This window comes from Gorilla gorilla, chromosome 9 (genome assembly GCF_029281585.2).
Source record: "Gorilla gorilla gorilla isolate KB3781 chromosome 9, NHGRI_mGorGor1-v2.1_pri, whole genome shotgun sequence".
Classification (NCBI taxonomy): domain Eukaryota; kingdom Metazoa; phylum Chordata; class Mammalia; order Primates; family Hominidae; genus Gorilla; species Gorilla gorilla.
Window position 1 is genome coordinate 122068731 of NC_073233.2, and position 19681 is coordinate 122088411.

At 49.0% G+C, this 19681-nt stretch overlaps 1 protein-coding gene across 3 annotated transcripts in view; it reads left to right on the forward strand.

Moving 5' to 3' along the window:
• Nucleotides 1–19681, forward strand: part of ZBTB16 (zinc finger and BTB domain containing 16) — a 195784-nt gene that overhangs the window by 92070 nt on the left and 84033 nt on the right. For all 3 annotated transcript variants that reach the window (XM_004052158.5, XM_055356567.2, XM_055356568.2), the window contains exon 3: nucleotides 4331–4428. In XM_004052158.5, coding sequence (XP_004052206.1) covers nucleotides 4331–4428 — 98 coding nt within the window. The remainder of the gene's footprint in view (nucleotides 1–4330; nucleotides 4429–19681) is intronic.

A 19681-nucleotide genomic window follows, 5' to 3' on the forward strand; every position in this document is an offset into this window, starting at 1 on the left:
GTTGGTCTAATGGCTTCATGCTTCTATGCAGTAGCCATTAGCCTTCTTTGTATGGACTTTAGGAGCCACAGGACAGGGTCCAGTTTTGAATTGGAGGCCGTCTATGAAGCTGTTGTACTTAGAATATTGTTAGGATGAGCAAAGGAATGCCATAGATGCCACTTTACAGAGAGGGATTTCTCCAGCATCCTTGATCAATCCCTTTTGAATGAGGCCTCATGAGGAAAGGAAATATAGGCACGGTCTCTGCCATTATGGAGTTTGCTCTCTAAACCAGATGAAATCTTCATGAGTTTGTAGACTCAACAATAGCACAGAAATGGTTCAAAAGATGAGCTTGTATCTTGCTAGCTTCGTTTTACTAGTGAGAGTTGTTTGGTTGAAAACCAGTGAGAAGGAATGAATTCTTCTCTTCAGTTTCTTGTCAAGAGGTTCAGATTTGTTTAGCTTGAATTTCTCATAATGATTCAGCTTTCTTGAGACAATAGAAACTTGTTAGAGGTTAATGTGTTCTTTGTCTTTTTGGACATAAGTGAAAATCTGTTACAAGCAAGGTGAGTTTACCTAATGAGCGACTAAGAGTTGGGGAGAACTTGAGTCTGTTCCCCAGGAGTGGAGAGTGAGGACCTGAAGCATATGGGGCAATGGAATCTCCACTGAGTATAGGATGGAGATGCGTGGGCTGTACTAGAACTGGGTTACTTTCAAAATGGTGTTCAGCAAGGTAGCTTCTTCTCAGAGAAGAGTGTGTGAAAACTCTACCACCAACTAAGGCAGTGTGCAGAAAGGTGCAAAAATGTCCCCAGATGTCTTCCTTCCTTTCCTGTCACAGTGGAGGCTGATAATCTCAGATGGCCACGTGCAATTAAACCTTATGAAAAGACAGGACTAGATTGGGAAGATGTGAGTGTGTGGTAAGGAAGAAGGAGGTGGATAGAATTTCCATTTTGATCTAAATGCTTTGCAGTTGCATAATGTGGTGATGGTAGTGGTGGGAGGTTGTGGTCTAAAGAGGGAATAGACTGTGAGTTCACACAAATTTGCACTTTTGCTCCAGGAATCGGTTGGAATTCTATTTCCACATTGGCTGTTCTGCAGACTGTGCCATGGAGAGTCTACTGGTAGCCAGGTCCCTCAAATGTACTGAAATTCTCCACCATTATTTTCTTTGAATTAGGAGAAGCCTTCAGTTTTCCACATTCTTCCTTTGGTAGATGAACAAGAATTAAAGATATGAGCAAACCAGTGCTGGGCTCTGTTGAACTCCCAGGCCTGTGAGGTTGTTCCCTTTTTCTCTAATGAACTTTATGTGCTTTGCCCAGGTCTCTCTGCCAGTGAGGAAAGACCTTTGCCCTTGTACTTCATGTGAAATCACATGGACACCATATTAATCTCTGGTAACCTGTATGGGGCACTGAGTTAGTGGGTCAGTTGCAGGGCAGTGACCTTACCCTGAGGATTAGACAGGATAGGACATCCGGGTCTCTGAAGGCAGGGAAATGCATGACAACAGAGTCATTCCGAGGACAGGCTGGTGGTAACTTCTGGAAGTTTCTTTCACTGAAAGATAAATAGCAAGTGAGTAAAGGAGGAAACTCAGGCCACTTGGATTAGATTTTAAATGACTAGATTGCTGGGATTGGGTCTAGAGGTTTGCTTGGGCGATCCTAGCCTGGCTGCCTCAGTGTCAGAGGACATCACAATGCACCGTAAGAAGTGGGACGTGGCTCAGGGAGAATAATAGTGCCCCTTAGAGGACCACCTGGTAGGCTAGGTAAAAGGATATGGGTAAGACTTTTGAATGATAAAATTTTGTCTCTATTCAAAATATTTGATGTGATCTTCATCACTTTATAGGTGATCAAACGCAGAGAGATTGTGATAGCATGACTTGTCCAAGGTTAATGGCCGAGTCAGGTGGGAGGATGCAGGTCTTCTGGCTGCTGGCTGGGCATTCTTCTTTGTACCCTGCCACCTCTTTAGTAAAAGGGCAAGTGCCTGTCATCTTTCACACCAAGCCAATCCAGTTGGCCAAGATAAGCCACTTCCACCAACTGCCAAGCAAATCCATTCATACCTAGAGAAAAGGCAGTGGTGTTACCCAAACCAAGAGTGTTTATCATGGTGAGGGATTTGATTTGGAACCCTCATGGAGAAGAGATGGGAGCCCCAGAGGGGAGTTTAGCCTGGTGGTGGCTCCCAAATCTGAAGACCGGTCACTCTAGTGTCCCTTTGGAAAATAAATCCAAATGGGTGTTCATCCTCCTATTCCTCTTGACAGCCACCCTTGAGAAGTGGGCACTCCAGGAGCTAACAAACCCCTGGTGAAGAAAAGGATGAAAATAAACTGAAACCCTTACGTTGCCATCCACCAGATTTTACCATGACTGTGTGCGAGTTCACCTGCCAAACCCCTTATGAATAGAGCCTTTGCCACTCTATAGAACATCTCTTAGAAAAGCAAGTATCTGTCATACCCGGGCAAGTGACAGGAATACTCCACCATCATGTGTGTTTGCATGCACTCACATACCTAGGTACGTAGTTTAAAAGATACTTTGTCCAAAATGCTATTAGGACATGTCCCAGTGCCCAACATTGTGAAATCTATTTAGAGTTAAGAATGTTCAGTTAAAATGTTCTGTACTGTTAATATTTCTCAATTTGGGTGGATCAGCATGGTAAGGAGCAAGAGAACATGGGGGGGGTGGTACCCCTACAGTGTCATAGATAAGGGTGTGTGTGTGTATGTTTGTGATTGAGAAATCATTTGTCTTTGGCAAGTGGGGAAAGGGAAAGCATGCAAACAAAACAATGTGATTGAGAAAGAGCTCTGCTGAGAGAACTTTGTGTGATCCCTATCAGAAGGCCATACACGGTGGATACCATATGCTGGTCCTCATGCTGTGGGAGCCCATTGACTATGGCGCTAAGGAGGCTCACCTGGGTCCACCACATGGTCTTGACACACTGCTGGGTTCTCATTCTGGGACTTGGAAGGGTGGGTGGCTCGGTTTTGCTACCATCTAGATACTGCCAGCTTGAGTGTGTAATACTCCCTCTCCCCACCTGCAGTTTTATCTGTTGTCAATACCAGCTCTCCAGCCTTTTACTATGGTCTTAACACATCAACATTTTGTTGGAGATAGAGGGCCTTGTTTTCCCTTCTGCCTGCCCCACCGCCCACAGATCCGGCTTCTGGCTGCCACGCCTGCCCTGTCCTGAGGGCCAAGGCCCCTGGGGAAGTTGCGGGGATGGCGCAGAGACTGGGGCGGAGGTGGAGGCCGGATCCTGGATCTGGCAATAGCATGTATGGGCCTGACAACAGGAGTGTGGGTGGGCGGCAGCTTGGAGCCTCTCCCCAGTGCTCGGCTCCCTGCTAGCCCACCCGGTTCCCTGCATCTTACCAGCTCCCGTGCTGGCTCGTGACTGAGCCAGGGGTCTGGTGGGAGAGGCCCCGGGTTGGGAGTTGGGATGGGAGCACTGCTGTAGGTTGGGCCTGTGACCGGTTGTTACTGGGACCTTGGTCTTCCCAGGGGTGATAACATGGGCCCAGCCCACCTCACAGAATCACAGTAATGGCAGAATGAGAGCATGTGTATGAAGAGCTGCAGATGACTATGACCACCCTACATTTATAGAATGATGTTATTCAGTTTCTTGAAACTTTGCTTTCTGTTGGGGCAAGACAGAGGGAAGACACTTCCAAAGCTGGGCCTTAGGGGAAAGGTGTGCATGTTGGGGTGGGTGATTGCAGTCCTAAGAACATCTCTATGCCAGAGAAGTATCTTGTGTCTATAAGGGCATCAATTTATTCATAGGCTTATTCAGAGCCTCCTTTGTGTCAGTCACTGTAGTGGAAGTTGGAGGTAGGAGAGAGAAAAGATACAGGTGTAGCCCTCCTGGGTCCAATGGGCTTGTTCACAGTCACCACCTGGGAAAGGCAGTGCTACACAGAGGTGAGCAGAGGCTGTGGGCCTCCTGTGAGGTCTGTGCTAGTTTGACAGTGAGCATTATGTCTGTCTGACTGTCCTGGGTGTTTCGTCCTTCCTCCCTCTGGAATTGGATCTGATTTTTTTTCTTGGTCCATGTGCCAGTGGTAAAGCCCGTGGACAAGACCAGGAATGGGTGCTTCACTGGCTGCAGTCCCTGGGCAGAGGGCGTGATTTATGCTCTCTGAGGATCCAGGGATGAGTTTCCATCGGTGCCCTCCTGTTCCCTTCCGCCTGTCACCTGCCAGAGGGATGGCGGCCAAGCCCCCAGGTAGGGGATGGCCCTGCCTCTTGTCCAGCCAGAGCAGCAGCAACCTCTCTTTTCCTTTCCCTTACAGGAAGCTGCACAGTGGGATGAAGACGTACGGGTGCGAGCTCTGCGGGAAGCGGTTCCTGGATAGTTTGCGGCTGAGAATGCACTTACTGGCTCATTCAGGTAGGCAAGTTCGCCTTAGTGGCCCGTTCAGATACAGGCAACCATCTCCTGCTTGCCTTTACCCCTACTCAGAGCCTGCTGTGGCCTGCATGTCCCCACTGCCAGCTGGGGCCCTGGTCCATCTTGTTCCCTGGACCCTCCCTCCAGGCTTATGACACAGAAGATCCATCCTGATGGCGGGGCCACTTGGATGAACCCACCTTCAAGCTCTCCTGGGTTTCCCAGGCATCAGTGGCAACCAGTGCCCCGTGTGATCTACCTTCCAAAGTAGACTGCAGTTTCATTAGTGGAACAGTTGTGGAATTAGGTTCTCGCTGTCTAATGAATCTGACTATTGGGTTCACATTATACAGGAGCCTTTAATTAAATAGATATAGAAAGGTTGGAACACAAAGCTAGTTATAGCGTGCTGTCTTTTGCAAGTTAATTTTATACAATTCTATTGAGGTCGACTGTGTGGCTGCTGGTAATTTTGCTCATGTTTGGGCAAAGCTGCTCTGCCCCACGAGGCATGGAATGGGGAGAAGCACCTGACATTTGGCAGGCCCGAGTGTTCTTGGTGGAGGGAAGGATCTAGCAGGTCTGATGCGGTGGCTTTGAGGCTTAGGTCACCTGACTTTAGTTGTGGAGGCCTCAACTCTTCTTTGCCAGGTGCATAGTCTCTTCCCTTTAATTCCCTTGCCTTCCAACCTTGGAGTCATTTTTTAGGGGAGAGGAGAGGGCTGTTGTTTCATTTGGTCTTGTCTTCTCCTCATGTAGGCCAAGGCCTGCCTCTCCTTTCCCCATATTGGCTCCAGAAACTGGCCCTCCAGGCAGTTTGGCATTTGAGAAATGGGCTTTGGGGTCAGGCAGACAAAGGTTCAAATCCTGTTTGTAATATGTGCTGTGTGACCTTAGCAACATTCATCTTGTGAACCTCAGTTTCTGCATCTGTCAAGTGCTGGTGTTGTTAACTTACATAATTTTTTGGAGGATTAAGTGACAGAATATACGTTGAAGGCATCTGTAGTAAGCCCCTGGCATACAGTTGGCATTTAATAAATGTTAATGGTTTCTGCTTGCACCTTCCTCCCTCATCCTTGTTTCTGAGCCTGTTGCCCCGGGGGGCGTGTCCCCATCCGCTCGTTCCCTGCCTGCCTGGCTGTTTAGTACTCTCTTTCCCCCGAGCCCGTCATGGGTACAGTCGTGGAAGTGCTCTTCGTTCGCTTTTTCTGCTTCAGCTCCCCACTGCCTTGCTGCAGGGCCCATGTGGTTCCGCATTGTGTTGGATGTGGTCTCTCCCCCGGCCCTCATGGCCCTTCCTAAAGTGTCCTAACTCCTTCTCACTTCCCATTCTTCCCTCTTCCAGGCGCACGGATTTGTCCACAGCAGGCAGCTGGCAGCTATCTCTCTCAGCGCATCTACTGTCCCCATGTCTTCATGCATTCTGTTCTTCCTTACTGTGGGTCCTCCCCACCCTGCCCCTGGCTCCACTGAATCATCCTCCTCCTGCCCATGTGTCTCACCTCAGCCCAGAGCCCTAACTTCCAGGCATTTCTGCGTCCAGATCTGCTTGACACTCACGTATACTTTTTCTTCTGTTTTAGGGACTTACACCTTGTATCTTCATGCTTCCCTTCAGCTTTGTACGCTACTTAAGGTTCAGGGTGTGGCGGGTTTCATGAACTATCTGCCTACCAGGTTGGCTACCCTTCCCTTGCTTTCTTGGTCTTGATTTTTTCTGCTTTAGCCCACCACTGCCTTACTGCAGAGTGTGGTGCGTCCTGCCCTAGACCCCTGTGTGGCACTGGGCACTTCTGGGGCAGTGCACTTCTAGCCTGTTGGTAAAGCATCTTTGCCCTCTCAGCCGCAGTAAGCGTCCTTTCTTATTGCTCTTTCCTTGAGTCCAGTGCTGTAGCCAGACTCATTTTCTTGGTTTGCTTTATGGGCTTGTTGCTTTCTGGGCTCTGTGGCTTTGTTTGCCCCGTTCTGTCTACTTGGAATAACCCATCTCCCATCTTCCCAGATCTTCCAAGGTCCCTTCCATGATGCCATCCCCAGCTGTTCCCCACCTCCAGCCAGAAGCAGTCGTGCCTTTTCTGTGCCCATGTTTCTTTATTTGAAGCTATCTTTGGGTGCAGTTTTTCTTCTGTGTTACAGTTATTTATGGACTTATCTCTCTTACTTGGGAGGCGGGGTTACATGGTGGAAGGAATTTGGACACGTACCTACTGCTGATGTGATCTGGGGCAAGAACCGTAAGCTCTTACAGCCTCAGTATCCTCATCTATAAAATGAAAATATTTAACGCTATCTCAGAGAAGCTGTGAGGCTCACCTTGAATACATACCACCATACCTAACATGTCATGGGGTTAGATCCTGTCCACGTTATGTCCAGCACACTGCCTGGCACATTATTGGTGCCAAGAAGTATTTGTTGAGTGAATGATGCAGCCTGGGATGCCGATGAACAGGGACACTCCTCTCTCCGGACAAGTCCCTCCTGTGGTAGGAACTGTTTATGTCCTAAGGACTCACTGGAGGGGGCAGCCAGGAGCCCCTGGCTCATATTGTATCCCTCTTCCAGGCAGTGTGACCCCGTGTGAGTTAGCCAGTGTCTCTGCTGTGAATCACACATCAGCAGCATTGGTGGGGCTGGTGGAAGCGGCTGCAGAAAAGAAAGGGTTGCTTGCATACTCATGTCAGGTGGGCCCGGTGTCCCCAGTTCAGACAAGAGTGTGACTGTGCAACTGCCCTGCGGAGCTGGCGGTTCCCTGGGGAAGCTGACTTTGGTCCCACCTGAGATGCTGCTTCCAGGTCCCCTGATCTCATATGGCTGCTCCACAGGCTTTGGGAGTTGGGTCCTGTTTTCCTAGTTTTTCCTTTCCGTGCCTGTCTTACTGGGCACTGAAGGCTGATTGTGTCAAATGATTTGTCCCTCTGCTAGTCACTTGCCAATGCCCTTGGAAAGGATGATTTGATGATTAGGCAGGTGTGATGAGTCATAGTAGTGTTTTAATTCACCCTTGCAGATAGCTCACGGCCTATATTCTGATACTTCTATTCTTTTTTTTCTTTCTGTTGTCCGGCATACTCCTCACCTCCGTGCTGAGAGGTCTTGAAAATAAAATAGCACAAAGGGCTTAGTGAGGCTAGACCATTTCCTGAATTGTTTGGCCACTGTTAAACAGGCCCTGGGGGCCTCTGGAGTGACCTGGACTTGTTGGGGAGTTGGGGTCAGAGGGCTGGGCTGGTGGCGCTGGGTCTTCTTACAGATTCCAGTAGTGGTTTACATGTTCTGATGCCTGAAAACAGAACTAGGTGATGTTTTAGAAGAGACATTGAATTAGATGATGTGAGGTTTTCCTGCTGCTCTATTTTGAAGGTTCCATGAAGAAAGCTGACAGTGAGAATGGGTGCGCCAGGTCTGTAGAGTAGACCCATTTTACAGAAGATGACCAAGGGTTCAAGCAGCCTACAGCCTGGAAGAACAGTAGTTGCTCCAGAACCCTGGGCGGGAGAGGCGGGGGGGCGAGCATTTTTTTTCAAAAGGGGCAGGCTGTGGAGAAGTGAGTCCAGGATCTGGATAGGGGTTGTGGTTGCCCCCCTAAATGTTGCCGCCCTTGCACTGGCACATTCCTGCTGTTTTCTTCTGCTCGGCGGAGCTGAACGGCTCTCACTTCCTGGCTAGCTCTGTGTGCTGCCCCACCCCCTCTTGGCGAGCATCGCCTGTGTTTGTTATTGTAGTTCTGGCTCCAGGCCAGGCCTGGCTGCGGGCCAGACTTGTGGGTACAGTATGTACAGTGAGTGCTGAGCCAAGTTTGTCATCATACACGATTAATTTTTTTTTTTCTAATCTGGTTGGGGTGGGGTGAAGGAGGAGGCAAGAAAAGAGTTTCTCCGATGCTTGAGAATAGGCCGCATTGAATTCCGCAGAGATGTCATTTCTGAAAGGGAGACGGAGCTCCGGCTTGTTCTTCCTTCACAGTTTTTCCTCCTTTCTCTCTCTGTCGTCCTCCTCTCCTCTTCATTTCCCTATCACGCGAAATCAGCCTGCAGGAGATCGACAATGCAGGTCTTATTTTCAGTGACTAGAATACTAAATTTACACTGCTAAATCAGTTTTCATTGTGTTGAAATTGACAATTTGTTTAATTAGAAGTTTGCCCTGTAGGAGGCCCTTCTGAGAGACAGTGCCTTCCCTTTTTCTCTCTCCCTTACTTTTCTGTTTTAAGGGTTTTTAAAAGACCCTAAATGGTAGTAGTGAATTTCAGTTTAATTGAAGTTTTAATTTCAGTTCGAATGTGTGAATTAATCAAGTGTTTATGGGCTATACCTGATGATCACAATAAGTTTAAACTAACTATGAGTAACCAAACTCATTAACTAATGAGATGATCTGGCCAGGCCCTGCATTCTCAGAGGTGGTTTTGGGGGTCAGAAGGGTTTGCGTGTTGGGGTAAGAGGCTTGGGGTGGGAAGAGAGATGACCTCCAAGGCTTTGCAAAGCTAGCCCTGATGGAGGGTGAAGCTTGGGTGTAGGACTGTGGCCCTTCCCCTTCCTGTGTCCCAGGAAGACTCTGAAACCTCCCTCCTCACCCTCTGCTACCTTACCCCTTTTGGGGATCTGGCATTGAAGCATCTGTTGATCCACTGTCTCTTCGCCACTCCTTGTCGTAACACGAGAAGTGATTCCTAGCTCTGAGGTGTCCATGCAGAGACCACAGACACATGCAGTGAATCAAATTGGTTCTGAGATGGGCCAGTGTAAGGTTTCCCATTAGGTAGATTTCCCACAGCTTGGCTTAACATCCTGGTGGCTTATAAGTGAGCATGCCTAGAACTGCTTGTCCCTATTTTTGACTCGGCTGCATACGATTAGGGTTTGAGTATTCATGTGGCCTGCTCCTATTCTGGGAGTGTCATTCATTTTTGGAGCCAGAGGATGTTTAATAAGCACGAATTGTGTGTCAGGCTCTGTGCACTTAACAGTGAAGACTGCTACAACATCCCTGCCCTCAAGGAGCTTAAGTCTAGAGTGGGAGATGAGTATGACTATACAGTCATCATACAAGATGGTAATGTGTGCAAAGTGCTAAGAAATCTAGGAGAAATTCGGAGTAGGAGAGTGTTTTGTGCCAGAGGGTAACAGAACGGCATTTTGAAAGGACTCGGTGAGGGGAAGCCCAAGCCACCTATGGAAGTGGGTGGTGTAACCTGCGAGTGTAGGCTGGACCTGCAGGGAGAGAGCAGAGTGCAGGGTTTAGAAGAGATGGATGAGATACATCTGTGGAAGGAATAGCAAAATGATCTGCATTCTCCCTGGAGCACTGGAGAGCCACTGAAGGATTGAGTAAGAGGGTGACATATTTTTGTGTCTGGAATAGAAGGGACTGTTGGGCTTTTTTTTATGTAGACTAGGCTAGAATATAAGGTGAATAAAACCTGTTGGAGAACGTGAAGACTGGCCGTCTGTGTTGGGGTGTGGCTGGAGTGTTGAGAGGCCTGTGCCTTCTGTGCTGGTTAGGGCCATGTGGCCCCATTCTGCCAGGTGGGAGGCCCCATCCTTCCACTCCTCTCTTGCCCTTGTCAGGCACTGTAGGCCCTGGCTATTGAGAAGCATCCCTGAGACGAGGCTCTTCCCCAGAGTTAGAGCCATGGGGAAAGAATGAAGGCTTTCGTTGATAGATTTTCTGATTTCAGCAGCAGCATGGAGTGGCTGGGGCTTATCACCTGGGACCTGGGTCATCCTCCTGGCAGGGAAAAGGGCTGGAGGAGTCCTTCAGATTGGATCTCTTAGGCTTTCCTCTGTCGCGGTTGGATGGAAGAAGAAAAGCATTACAAGATGGCAAAGATCTGTGGCTTGTCCTTGTTCTGTTTTATTTATTTATTCTTTTTTGGAGCACTGAGCTGTGGGTTTCAGTTTCTTCTTCTCAAAGACAGAGAAGATGGGGGAAGAGAGGTTGCTGGAAAATTCCCTGTGACTGGGAGGAGACAGTGTGAGGTGGTCCCCACGCTGATGATGGGAGAGGTGCCTTTGAGTCCAAAGATGGCTTCCCCTCACCTTGTCTCTCCTCCCATTCACCTCTCTCCTCCCAGATTAGGTATCTGCTCAGAGCAAGAGACTTGGGGCTGCCCAGGCTTGTGAGAGCCCATGGCCAATCCATGCACCCTCTGCCCACTCTCCAGTCAATACCAGCTTTCCCTTCTGGTTAGCTTCCTACCATCAGGGCAAACCCGGGAGATGACCAGGAAGAAACTTCGTTCATGTTCCTTGACTCCCTCCACATTCCTTATGTGGGGGCGCCTTTGGTTTTTGGGTCAAGGAAGTGGAGAAGATCAGATGGGGGTGGCTCAGAGGCCAGGCTGCCCTCCCTTCGGTCCACATGGGTGATGCGGATGCAGAGAGTGGAAAGGGTGAAGGGAGCCACTTTCCCCCAGCTCACTCTTGAACACACTTCTCTTTCTCTCTCTCTCCCTACTCTGAATTTGGCTTGCTTCCCGAACTTTTTCCCAGAGTGGTGTCGTCACTGGCCTGCCGGCAGGTCTGGATGTTCTGCCAGCATTCCAGAGAGTTTATGATCGCTTGCAGATGCGCCTCCAAGAACACACTGTACCCAAAGCAGAAATTAATGCAGGCTTGACTACCGTCCAAGCCTGTACACGGGAGAGAGGAAAAAGAAAACAAAAACTGTTTAATGCTGTTTATAAATTATACACTGGCTGATGAAAAATACATTTCTTTCCTCTCCCCTTTTACTCTCCCCCCAACCCGTCCTCAGTCCCCCCCAACCCCACCCCCACCCCTTCTCGCTTTCTGCCTCAAGAGCCTAAACGGAGACCAGAAGAATATGGTTTTGCTTTTTAGCTCCTGTTTTGGCTGGGATCCGAAACCCTGCTGCTGATTCACAGCCAGAGTATTTTTCCCCTTTACCTGATGAAATATACTGATTTTCCAGCCCAGATGGGGTGTTTTTGGTTTTGTTGTGTGGGTTGTTTTTGTTTTTTTGGTTTTTGTTTTTTGGCCAGGGATTTTGTTTACAGCAAGTATCAGGTTCCATGATGGTGCTGGGTGCGATGCTGGCCCCAGGGCAGATAAATCCCCCACATAACTGCCACCTTAGTGCTGCGGTTTTGCGTGCCTGGGTCCCCCGGCCCTAGTCAGGCCAGCTGAACCGAGAAAGTTGGGAAAGTTCATTGCAGGTCATGGTTTTAAACAGTGTTTTCACCAGTTCTCTCCCACCCCTTCACCTAAAGCCCCTGCGTGAAGAGGGGGTTCACATGTCCCTGTCCCCAAATACACATGTCTCTGTCTCCATATGGTGCCTTAGCAGGGGTCGGGGAAGCTCGTTCCATCTACCCCTCTGGATCCCAGCATCTCCTCCCACCCCGCAAATCCCCCATCCCAATTTATTCTATAAATTCGTTTCCACATTATGTCTATCCATTTACATGGCTTTTGTGTTTTTTAATACTGCTAATGTTTATCATTTGCCCAACAGGCTCGACAGATTTTGCTTCCTGTAGAGCATCGAGGCTTTAGAGCCCCCTCGTTGCTAAGTAGCAGTCTCCCTGTACTGTAATGGGCTGATTTTGTATTCTGTTCAGCGCTGTATCTTATTTTTGTATGCAAGACAAAGTGTTTTGATGGAGGACGATTGCGGCAGTGTCTGGAGGCTGTTTGGAGTTTTATGGGCTGTACAGTACACTGTGTGCTCTCTGAACAGAACACAGGCTGTTGAATTTTGGATTGGATTTGTCATTTTTCCCCCCTCAGAGAGGAGCCTGTCAGATAGAACATTACTTTGAGGGTGGAGGGAAGAAAGTGGAAATTATGTAATAACCTTCTTCCTTCTCCCTCTCTCGATGATTTTTCTATCTCAGCATAGGGTGGTTTCTTCCACACATACCCTGTCTCATGCCACCACATGATTTTGCACAGCTAGAGGATGACGGTCTTATTAGGAAATGAATGGTGCCCTAGAGGGATGGATGCTGGGACATCTGTCTGTCTGCCATTTATTCTCCTAGTCTCCCTTTCCTCTCCTTTGCTCCTGCCATCCTTCCTACGTTCTGGGTTGCCTTGCTGGTCCTTGTTATTGTCTGAGGATGAATAGATATGGGGTTACTGGGGAGGGATATTTACATGGGATCAACCTGATAATGGCAATGCCATTTCTGATTTCCAGGACCTTTCGTCTTCCCTTGGCTTCTCAGACACACACCCTGCCGGAATCGTTCTTAGGAGGCCTGGCCGTGCTTTCTCTTGCCCTCAGCCCCATTCCCTAGCCCTCTAACCAGGCTGGGCCTGGGTATCTGTATCCGGGGCTGTGCCTGAGGGGCCCCACCCTGCTTTAGGCATCCATCATGCTACTGCGGCCCTTACTTTCAGTGCTCTCGTCCAGGTCTCTGTGGTGGCAGGTATTTATTTTTCAGCTCTTCTCTTCTCCTTCTATTTCTCCCCAATCTGCTTTCATCTCACTTCATCTCTTTGTCCCTGTCCTTTGTGTCTGTGTCAGCCTCGGCCTTTTCTTGACACTCCTGTGTATTTTCTGTCTTCCTTCTTATGTCTTCATCTGTCTTTGTCTCCATCTGTCTTCGTTGGTCTTTTCTCTGTCTCTCTCTTTCTCTGTCTTTGTCTCTGTCTCTGTCTCTCCCTGCCTCCCTGTCTCCCTGTCCTAACCCACCACCTCAAAGTTTTTTTTAGCTTGGAAGCTGGGCAGTGGTTGGAATGGAAAACAAAATGTCACTCTGGCCCAGAGGTCTCCCCAGAGGGGAGGACTCTTGAGCCAGTGTCCCTAGAATGCTCCCAGCACCTAGAATCTCATGTGCTCTTGTCCCTTGCCTCTCAGGGGCCAGAGTGGGGCTTCTCTGGCTTGGCCCCTGCTTTTCCTAGGTCCCTGGATGTTCCCCCCAAATCCCAGTTGTGTTGAGAATGGGCAAGTAGTTTAGCAGGGTTAGGCTTTACAAGGCCCTTATTGGACTTTGCTGGTACTGTGCTCTCCTGGGCCAGTACTGTGCACCTGAGTGCAGGACTCAGCAGCTGCCCTCACATACTCATGCCCTAGCAAAGTGCCTGGTACATAGGAGTGTTGTGCACTGATAGTATTTGTCAAATAAATGAATATCCTGTTATAAAAGTGTTTGTACTACTAGGGCAGATCTGGGTTTGGTGGGGCCTGAAGCGTACTCAGTTTTGGGTGCTGTCTCTCAGAAAAGGATTATAAATACCAGGTGTTAGAGCCTCTCCCAGGAAAGGGGTCAGTGCCAGGGAGAGGCCTGAAGCTTCAGCTTTACTGGCTTCCGGGAGAACAGGCCTCGGTGAACCACTTGAAAGGTTGCTGTTGAGGGGTCTCACTTGGAACTACTTAGTGGGGTGGCTCAGGGCTGAGGATAGGAGGGTGACATCTGCCCAGCTCTGGGGACCTTCAGAACCTGGGACATCTGTGCTCACAGGCCTCAGGTTTATGTTCCATAGAGGTCAAGCCAAATCCTACTGCCTTTGGTAAATGGCTGCAGGTCGCAATGGGCCTGGAAACATCATGGTATTTCACATGCTCTTCTCAGTGAGGCTGCTTGGTAGGGATGGACCCTGAGTTCCAGCTCACCCAGAGCCACCAGGTAGGCAGCCACTCTTGGTAGCATCCTGGCCTCCACACTAACCCTCGGTGACTGTCAGTGAAATGGCATGGCATCCACTCCTCTCCCAGGTGTTCAACTGCCTAGGTCTGTGGCTGTGGCTCTCCTGTGTTCTTGGGGCATAGAACTGCAAGTATCGTGGGGCAGAGGACTGGTCTACGTGTGTGTGTGTGTGTGTGTGTGTGTGTGTGTGTGTGTGTAACCATGAGGGAGAGGGGGCCTGGAGGTGATGGAAGGTGTTTGCAGACATCTGGGCATCTGTTCTGTGGAGCTTGCAGACTCATCCATTAAGTGAGGTTGGTGAAGATTGCAGGATTGGACAGTCCTTTGGGTAGAGGGACTCACTTGTTGGAGGGTATGGAAAAGCTACAGTGTCTCCTAGAAATCAAGGACACAGTCCTAATCAGAACACCATGTGTGCATGTGTGTGTTTGTGTGTCCAAGCATGGGGAAAAAAAAGAGATTGAGAAGAAGCATTTACATGAAATACTCAAATTTGTTCCTTTGCTGTAATGGGCCCGCACAGACCATTACCTTGAAGATTTAAAAACTAAATGAGCTCATCATATCGAGTGACTTCTACCGACATTTCATGCTTGATTGCAAAGCCTGCTTTACCTTTGAATTTCAACTTCATTGTTTGTTATTAATTCTCAGATGGTGGTGGTGTGTTTCTACCTTTTGGATTCAGCCATGAAAATGTTGATTTTGTGTGATGGATGTGAACATTTCTCAACAAGACCCCACTGAAGAACCTTTTCATTTTAAAAATAGCCCCATGACCTTTAGGGCTCAGACTGGAGTTTCCGAGGAATCCAGCGGGCTGAGGCAAGGCTTGGGTTGACTTTGGAGGGGGCAGAAGTTTGCATTTTTTTGTCTAATAATTTGAGTTTCATATGAATGATTCTGTGCTCCGTGCAATACTATGCATTTTCATAACTGTCTCTTTCACTTTGGGTAAAGGAAGGGAGGGAAAAAATAACAGCAGCAGCATTCTGTGGGCAAAGGAAGAAAACAAGAGAATGGGGCAGAGAACAGGCTAAATTTAAAATTGTAATTGGCTGACTTCCACTGGCTTGCGGGTGTTTTAATGACTCATAATAACTTCATTTAAAACCAGCTGAGCAGAAAATAGATTGGAGAGGAGCCTCGGGCCATTATGGATTTGTGGTTTTTTTTTGTTTTTTTTTTTTGACAAGCTTGGTTTTCAGCAGCCAGGAAGGCTCTCAGAGAGGGCTTGGCTGTGTTTTCTCTCTCTCTCGCTCTCTCTCTCAGGGTTGGTGGTCTGCCCAGGAGAGATTGTATAGAAACCAGGGCGAGTTTGTTTTTTTTTTTTTTAAATTCTCCCTCTACCCCTTGCTTTTTTTTTTTTTAACTGATTAAAAATAGATGCCTTGAGGTATTATTTTAGCATCAGTAGGATTTTTTTCACCTTTGATGTGGTAAATGGAACATAAATAAAATTGTTTTTGAAATTACTGAATTAATTAGGTAGTAAAGGAACTACAGTGCATAAATGTCCTTGGCCGTCTGGTTTTTCTCCCTAACCCTGATCTGTATTTGTAGGGCGTTCCCTTTTCTCCCCAGCCCCCTCCTGCTCTCCCAGCAACCCCTCCTTCCTCTGAGCCTGCACCTTCCCTTTGAATGGCAAGATTCTTTTATCATCCCGGCAACAGCTAAATGATTTTTTAAAATCCATAGGATTTTGACAGTATTGGTTCTATCTGGTTATCTGATTAGCTCCAGGAGTTTTGGGACTTGCCAGAAAAGGCTCTAACCTGGCTCTAGTTGTTTTAAATAGGTCCTGCCTGTTTCCCATGCTAGGACTGGTGCCCGACCGGCGAGTGTTCCTTTTTCTCTTCTCTTTTGCAAAGTCAGCCGACTCAGCCCTAGGATGTGTCTGTCTGGGCAGGACAAGAGGCCGCCCTCCATCTGATCGCTCTTAGCCATTTATCTATCCCCTCTTATGGCACCTGTCACCTTCTTTGTTACATAGCTATTTATTTGCTTGGCCTTTTTTGCCTACTAGACTGTAAGCTTCTTGAGAACATGTGATTTATTTGTGTCCCCTATACTAACTCGCTTAGTAACCTGAATGGTGGTTATAACTCAGTCATTTGAAAAATAACCTAATGGGTGAGTGAGCAGGCATGCGGATGGGCACATGGTAAGGAACAGACCTGAGGTGCTGCCTGCTTCCCTCCAGCCCCAGGAGTCAGCAATCTGGATGAGAAGACAAGGATGGAAGGCGGGGACCTTGTCAGTAGTGTGCTCTGTTGCATCCTCACAGCCGGACACATAGCAGGCTCTCAGGAAATATCTGTTGAAGAAGTGAAGGGCTCAGGATGCATGGTTTGGCTGCAGGAAGGAGAGAAAGACATTTATTGAAACTTGCTGTGTTCCAGGCACAGTGCTGTGTGTTCTGCATATCTGAACTCAAACTTTCTTCAACTTTGGAAGACAGATATGCTGATTCCGTTTTGCAGATGAGGACAGTAAAGAGTTAACTTGCCTAAGATCATAAAGCTAGAAAGTAGCAGAGCTGGACTTCAATCTCCCTCTCTTTCTCTCTCCTTCCACCCTGTGTCTTGCTTTTCTATTATAGTATAGCATGCTGCTATACCTAGCCCTGGCCTTGTGCTGTTTGAGTGCCTAAATGCCTGCTTCTCTGTTTGTAGAGCTAACCAATCTCAAACTGGTGAGCTGAGACCAGGAAGGCCCTGTGCCCAAGGGTCCTGGGGGTGGGGAGGGTGGCATAGTAATTGGCTGCTGCCTGAGTGCCTTGCACCTGTGCCACCAGGAGCAGGTGTGGCTTATTAGCCTCTTCCTGCTCTGCCAGAGGAGCATGTGTTCAGTGGTTGTGAGTTGTGGCTATGACTTCTCCTCAGTGCCTTGTAGGGTTGGGGATAGGAGGGTTCTGGGAGCCTTGCAGGAGGGTCTGTGGGTTAGTGTGTGGCCCTCCCACCCAGGGAGAGCTTGACTGTGTCATGCCCCCCACTCCTCCTTTCCACTATCCTGCCAAGTAGGAGGGGTAGGAGGAGAGAGCTGCCTGTGGTCCCTCCTGCATGGCGACGCAACTGGGTGCTCTGCTTCTGGTAGATGCACCCTGTGATGCTGGGGTGGGGTGAAAGGGGCAGCCGACCTGTGCTGCAGCCCAGAAATGTGAGAGCTGTGACCACTTGGGCTATTACTAGCGCCTTAGACTTCAAGCGTCTTGGAGTATGATGCATCAGGAAGGTTGGGCCTCCCTGACCTTTCAGATTATGTCCAGTGAAGCTGGACCACTTGACATGAGGCTGGTTGTGTCCATTCTCTGACAGCCTCATCTTCCCCAGGCATGCGCTGGGGATGCTGGAGCTTTCTCTGGGGAGCGAAACATCAGCCAAATGGGAACCAGATGGTGAAGGTTGAGCAGCAGAGAAACCTCGATGACTACTCTGGGTCACACGTGTGGCCCTCTTTTGCGGGAAATCGTTTGTGAAGTCATTCATCAGTTAGCAACTGAACCTAGGGCCAGTGGTGTGCAAAGCTTGGCAGGGCGGACAGAGGGGTTGAAGCCAGTGTCCTTGTCTGCAAGAAGCTGGTGGTCTGGCCGAGAGGGTGACATGAGCCCCCTGGCAAGAGAAGGCGTTGAGCAAGGCTGGGTGTGCTCATTGTGACCGCAAGAGGAAAGACTGAGTGCTGCAGGCATTTAGAGTGGGGAGAAGCTCCTAAGAACCAGGGGGATGAGGAAAGCTTCGGGAAGGAGGTTCATGGGATTTTGATGAGGTCTTTGCTGCTGGAGTATCCAGAAGGAGTGCTGTGGTGGGAGTGGCCTACCTTTCTGGACAAGAGGAAGCAAGAACTTCTGTGAGCTAGAACCATCCAGGCAGGCATCTCTTTCCTCCTCATCCTCCTCCGCCCATAGCCACCTGGCAGAGACTTAGAGCCCAGTTTCTTTCACTTGGGAGTCCTCCAATCCCTGTGATGGCTGTGGGCCTCCTTGGCCTGGAGGTTGAGAAACACTGCATTAAAGATGAAAAGCTGCCACTTCAGGGGGCCCCTCCAAGTTGAGGCATCCACAAAACAAACACATGTGAAAGCAAGGCTTAAAATTGGATGCAGACCCAGAAGATTGTAAATTTCTCATATAGGACTTGATGGACTAAAAAATATGTTACGAGTACCTAGAACCCCACAAAGCCTAGGTTGAGAAGACAGGTCAGAGGGCTGCCTCTGGGTGAGGCTGAGGACAGAGTTGGCCACCCTGGAGGGCCAATGGAGGAAGCATCCGAGGACTGTCTCAGGACGTGCCCCAGCCCACCTCCTCGGACCATGTGGGTGAAGCCCCTGTGTATGCCTTTAGTGAAGACTGAGCTTGTTCACCGCATAGATGGAAGCCAGTGGGAGAGAGGGGCGGATGCCTCTGTAGTCAGGGGCTCCTTTTGTTGGCTCTCTCCAGGATTCAACCTGACAAAGACATGTCTTCCAGACTTTTCCCCAGTAGTTAACGCACTCCCTCCTCCTTGCCCCAAACCAGTCCCGTTTTGATTGGAATTCTTTCACTTGCCTGGGACAAGGGGGAAAAAAAAAGCAAATTCTAAAGTTTTCATTAGGTAGTTGGGATAAAAAGTCTTCTGGGGTAGTTGGATTAAACCTCAGCAGCTCTCTTACTGACTATTATAAGCTAATTGAGCACAGGGAGCTCATTGGCGGCTGCATTTTTGTTGGAGTAATTATGAAAGACCACAGTCATTTTCAATAACGAGGTAACTCCGGGTAAAGACAGAACTCTCTGAAACTTTGGATTTGCAGGAGTCTTCCTTCCTCAGTTGCCTTTGCTAATATGAGCCCGGGATAAAGGCCCAGAGACCAGATATTTTGGGAGGCTACTATCTTGCCTGAATATCCCAGATCTCCCAGTGCCTTCAGTGGGGCCTAATGGACATAATCCAGCACATCTGAGAGAGCACTGCTGGGGGGCCAGTTTTGCATTAATTGAGATTTGGGGTCTGGAGTCAGAAGCTCTGGAGTATAGGCTCGAGAGGGACAGGTGCAGCCTTTGAAGCTGACCCGGGAGCAAAGAGAATCACAGTGCACTGTCTTCATTACTTATCTATGCACCAAGAGCAGGGTCTGATTATAGATAATGAGGCCGAATGATACTCTCTGTCTCTAATGAGGTCCTGTCTGTCCTGGCCGAGCAAAGCGTGGACCAGCGTATGTAGGACTGTGATGACAACCCTGGGGATCTTTTCTAGCCCATAGGATTCTTGATGGGGAAACATTCCTAGACATACAGTCCTCCCACTGAACTCCACCCCCATCCAGAATCTCTATCAGGAGCTAGGAGCCGGCTCAGTGGGCTGGGAAGGGCCTTTCAGTGCCCTTTGGAAGGGGCCCTGGGGCCTTGCCAAGCTGAACGTGTCCTCTGGGTGGCCTGCCTCACCTCTGGCCTGCTGCCCATCAGCATTGAATCATGCCCCTCAGAGGACAGCATGTAACTGTGCTTCCCGATATAGCCCCCGGCCCCCCAAGGTGACAGGAAGAGTCATTGTCACGGGAGTACTCCATCTTTCTGACACCACAAGGCTGGCGTGGCTTTCTTCCCTACTGCTCAGCCCTGCACAGCCTAGAATTCTGCTTTGGGAGCAT